Source organism: Epinephelus moara, chromosome 12, assembly GCF_006386435.1.
Source record: "Epinephelus moara isolate mb chromosome 12, YSFRI_EMoa_1.0, whole genome shotgun sequence".
NCBI lineage: Eukaryota > Metazoa > Chordata > Actinopteri > Perciformes > Serranidae > Epinephelus > Epinephelus moara.
In genome coordinates this window covers 11,074,402-11,079,607 of record NC_065517.1, presented here as the reverse complement: position 1 = coordinate 11,079,607, position 5,206 = coordinate 11,074,402, and the positions used below count along the sequence as shown (strand labels likewise).

The following is a 5,206-nucleotide window of genomic DNA, read 5'->3' as shown; positions in this document are numbered from 1 at the left end:
GGCCACAGCTCGCAACAGCCGCCTCGACAATGGCAGAGCGGAACAAGGCCCATTCGGACTCAATGTCCCCCTCCGCCCTCGGGATGCGGTCGAAGCTCTCCCGGAGGTGGGAGTTGAAGATCATCTGGACAGGTTCTTCCGCCAGGCGTTCCCAGCAGACCCTCACTGCTCGTTTGGGCCTGCCAGGTCTGCGCGGTGTCCTCCCCTGCCACCTGATCCAATAAACCACCAGGTGGTGATCAGTTGACAGCTCTGCTCCTCTCTTCACCCGGGTGTCCAGAACATATGGTCGCAGGTCAAATGATACGACTACAAAGTCAATCATTGACCTGCGACCTAGGCTGTCCTGGTGCCATGTGCACCGATGGACATCCTTATGCTCAAACATGGTGTTAGTTATGGCCAAACTGCGACCCGCACAGAAGTCCAATAACTGCGCACCACTCGGGTTCAGATCGGGCAGGCCGTTCCTCCCAATCACACCCCTCCAGGTCCTGCTGTCATTGCCCACGTGAGCGTTGAAGTCCCCCAGCAGAACAATGGAGTCCCCGGTCGGGGCACTGTCCAGCACCCGTCCCAGGGACTCCAAAAAGGGCGGGTACTCTGAGCTGCTGTTTGGCGCATAAGCGCAGACAACAGTCAGGACACATTCCCCGACCCAAAGGCGCAGGGACACAACCCTTTCGTCCACTGGGGTGAACCCCAACGTACAGGCAGAGAGTCTGGGGGCTATCAGAAAGCCCACCCCGGCCCGCCGCCTCTCACCCGGAGCAACTCCAGCAAAGGAGAGAATCCAACCCCTCTCAAGGACTTGGGTTCCAGAGCCGGAACTATGTGTCAAGGTGAGGCAGACTATATCTAGCCGGTAGCGCTCAACCTCTTCCACAAGCTCCGGCTCCTTCCCTGCCAGAGAGGTGACATTCCATGTCCCATGAGCCAACTTCCGTAGCCGAGGATCGGACCGCCAAGGCCCCCGCCTTGGTCTGCTGCCCGATCCACACTGCACTGAACCCTTCTGGATCCCTCTGCGGGTGGTGGGCCTGCAGGGGTATTAAATATTATATATGACTATAATCTTAGGTTTTAAATGTAGCACTTTCCTTGCCAATGATGCTCTGAGATGGCCGATTATATTGTTTTTTTTCCCTAGCCCCCATCATGAAGATATAAGGTGTTTAAACATCAAAATATTTTGAGCAAGAAAGTTCATCCACTTTCTGGCGTTTTCCTGAGCTTTCGACGATATCTCTTGGTCTTCTTCAGCAGATGGAGTCCGCTCAGTATGAGAAAACATTTTTACTAACAACTAAGTAATTATTATTCAATCTGTATGTTCCCTCACATTAGTAATATAGCACAGACAGGGAGAGGCGACGTGACGTAGCTTGGCAGTATTTGTAGGAGCAATCTGACAAACTTAATCAAAAGATTTTCGCAGTACTTTGTTGGGTTATGCTCGTTTGGAAGCTCATTTCTAACAGTGTGATGAATAAAGGAAAGATCCTGTAAGTCATTATAATGAGAAATATTTTTTTGAAATATTAGTTTCTCAAAAAATACGACTTAGTATTTCAAAATAATGATTTAATGTTGTTTCTCAGTATTTTATATGCTATGTCATTATTTTAAAATACTACCTCTTTATATTTAAATACTAACTCATTATCTAAATTATTATGACTAACATCTTTTTTTTTCATCACACGAGTGGAAATGAGCTTCCACAGCTCTATTTTAATTTTAAAGAAGATTTCACTTATATGAAACAGACATTACTAAAACAGAAGATTCAACCTAATTTTCAAGTTTTTTTCATGTCAAGTCAGATTTATTTATAGAGCACATTTAAAAACAACAAATACTAAAGTGCTTCACAGAGATATAAAATAATCAACAACACAGGAACAATCAAATAAAACAGTCATAAATAGGAGAATGTCACTAAAATTAATAAGAGCATGCAATATTTTGACCAAGTCAACACAAAAATAGGATGCACAAACAACAAAATGGAATAGAAAATACATGTGCTAAGCAGTGTGGTCAGGTATGTCATCCTAATGATATTAAAAGAAAAGAGACACGTCTTAAGATGGGTTTTAAATGTGTCAGTAGAGGGGAAGATCTAACTAAGTGGGAGGCTATTCCACAGTTTAGGACCAACAACTGAAAATGCTCAATCACCTTTTAGTGATCAGTTTTTAACTGGGTGTGTAGAATGGAGAGCAGTGATTGGTCACCTGATCTGAGGGGTCGGGAGGAGGAATAGAGGATGTGCAGTCAAATCAATTCTCTGGTAACCAGTGAAGATAGGCCAATCACGGGTTATACGGTCTCTCTGTCTGGTAACAGTGAGAAGTCTTGTTGCTGCATTTTGAACAAGCTGCAGGCAGGAATGGGGCTGACTGACTGATTCCATCAACATAACTGGCTGCTGTCACAGCACATTAATAATAGATGTAACAAATATCCCTGTGTTGATGTAAGAGTTGATTTGATGGCAGTTGTTTAAGTTGCTCCAGAATTACCTGAATGCCTTGGCTTTGTGTATCTGATTATACAGGCAGCGACTGTTTGAGAACCTGAGGATGCTGCCTCATGCTCCTGGAGTGCAGATGCAGGCCATCCCGGAGGACGCTGTCCCAGACGACACTGTGGACGAGGACACAGAGGATCCTGACAAACGCTTGTCCAGTAAGACTGGCGTCCATTTTTATTCAGTGTGACAAGTATTCCTACTGTTTGACCTGGGAACTGAATTTATAACAGAACTGTCAAACACTAGTTACCTGCTATAATGTCAGACAGGGAGCTTACAGTTCAGTAGTACATAATGTCAGCAATGGCAGTTATCAGAATCAACCCATGCACAAGTCTTTGTGAAAAGTTCTCTGAAGATGTCCCCCAGTCAGTGTCTGTCCACAGGTTTTCCACCTGTAACATCATTAATCAGAGTGTCTCGTGTGATTGCAGTCCGTGCCACAGATAAGAGGATAGCCTGTGATGAAGAGTTCTCTGACTCTGAGGATGAGGGCGAGGGAGGCAGGAAAAACGTGGCCAACCACAAGAAGGGCGCAAAAAGGCCCAGAGTGGACGAAGACAAGAAGGAAGGAGAGGAGAAGAAACCTGGTGGGTACCCTCAGTTCAGATACTCAGGAATGATTCACAGTGGTGTAATGTTATATTTATAAATGTGTCTTTTGTTCTTCATCCTCTTCCAGAGATAAAAGAGGAAGAGAAAACAAAGGACAGCAGTGCTGAGAAGACTGACTCAAAAAGGTGACGAGCCTCTCTATTAGTATTTGTTCAACAACATCCTCACACACGTCCTCAAAACATTCTTCTTTTGTAATTCTGCATTTACTCGCTCCTGCTTCAGGTCCAGTTCACAGCGACTGAGTGCTGTTTTAAATTCATATATTCAGCTGAGGCCTGTGTTTACACCTGACTGTGCTTTTACATCCTCTTAAGTAGCCCTGTTACTGTCAGCTTTCTGCAGTAATGGTTTCTGTAAACGTGGTTTCTGTAACCAGGGGAGGGGATTAGAGAAACCCTAATGGCTGGATCTAGATTCTCCTGAATGACGCATATTTCTCTGCCATGTATACGTTTCAAATCAGCTTTCTGCATGTGAATACGACAGGGAAGGGCTGTATTGCTGTTACAGAAAGATGACTACACGTAGCATCCTTGTATTCAAAAAAATTCCTTAGAATTCTGACTAAAACTCACACAAAGGAACCTGTGTGAGTCGGTTTCTACAGCTGTGCAACCACTGCACTCTCTGACGCACTCTCTGACACACTCTTGACACACATACACACCAAAATAAGTAAGCAGTATGTTGTATTACTAATACAGATAAAAGAAGTGAGCTGTAGTTCCCAAATAAGGTTGGGTAAAATCTGGCCTGCCGTGTGTGAATACACAGATTTTACAGTAACAGTTGCTACTATATATATATATATATATATATATATATATATATATGTAGTCAGTCAAACGAAGCCTCATGACGCCTCATGAAGCATTTTCTTTATTTTCTGAGCCCACTAGATGGCCTCATGAAGCATTTTCTTTATTTTCTGAGCCCACTAGATGGCACTCTTGGTTTAAAGAGAGAGGTTCAAAGAATAGTGTGCTTTCAACCTTTTGTTGAACAAAAAGTGCCATCTCGTGGGCTCAGAAAATAAAGAAAATGCTTCATGAGGCTTCATGAGGCCGTCACTAACACTGCTGTGGCTATTGGAAAGGCACCATCAGAATGCAGTCCATCATAACTCGGTACAGGACAGGACTCCTTCTAAATGTATAGTTCATGTAGATACTTAGAACAGATGAAGTCCACTGCTCATTTCTTCCTGAGCTTTTTGTGACCACAAGACAACATGAGTGCAGAATTGCTGGCTTCATTTGCTTGAATAGGCTTAGTTTTGGTATTGGTCTTTATAGAGAATACACACCTCCTGATTGGTTTGTAATAATATGTGAACCCGAAAAAGACATATCTTGCTCATGCCTGGACCAGTAGGGTGTGACCGCAGCCCTTTAAACGATTTGGAATCATGTGTATAGTTAAAATCACAAATGTAATTAGACAAATAGTTGTCTTTAGCTGCATCTGCAACGTATATTGTGGTCACTTGATGAAGTTGATCTGCTTTCAAGAAGTATTTCCATTTCAACTTGGCCAACTTAAGTTTAGTCTGTCTCTACATATTTTACATAATGCGGTGCACTTTTCCCCTGTAAAATTCAGAATACACCCCAGCTGAGATATACTCTCATTTTCCTCTTGCAGTGTGAAGACTGAGCAGACCAGCAGTGCCTGAATTCTTCTTCCTATCCACACACAGAACTCCACAGCACTGTCCTCTCTAAAGGATCCGGCTCTTCACTGAATCACCGTCAGAAGCATTATATTTATTATGACTCTCTATTTTCTACTTGTAAATCTCTTGTGAATTGTGTCTCTCTTTGCGTAGTGTATCCGTGGATTTCTTGAATCCACCACTTGAATTTGCCATATGACAGTATGTCCTTTGATACCCTTTGAATCAGTTTTTTCCAATGTGCTTTATCTTCTGAAGGAAACCTCGACCTACTTGTTTTTAGGAAAGTTTGGGTAAAACCTGTAGATGAACCAGCTATGATTTCATGTTTGAATTTTAATATTTTGTATTTGTCAATAAAACTTTTATACTAT

The 5,206-nt window shown here is 43.0% G+C and overlaps 1 protein-coding gene across 1 annotated transcript in view; it reads left to right on the top strand.

The window, feature by feature from the left end:
- LOC126398401 (histone deacetylase 2) overlaps nt 1-5,206 on the top strand; it is a 16,807-nt gene extending 11,601 nt beyond the window's left edge. The window contains exons 11-14 of the mRNA XM_050057712.1: nt 2,564-2,694; nt 2,974-3,129; nt 3,222-3,279; nt 4,802-5,206. Coding sequence (XP_049913669.1) covers nt 2,564-2,694; nt 2,974-3,129; nt 3,222-3,279; nt 4,802-4,832 — 376 coding nt within the window. The 3' untranslated portion in view covers nt 4,833-5,206. The remainder of the gene's footprint in view (nt 1-2,563; nt 2,695-2,973; nt 3,130-3,221; nt 3,280-4,801) is intronic.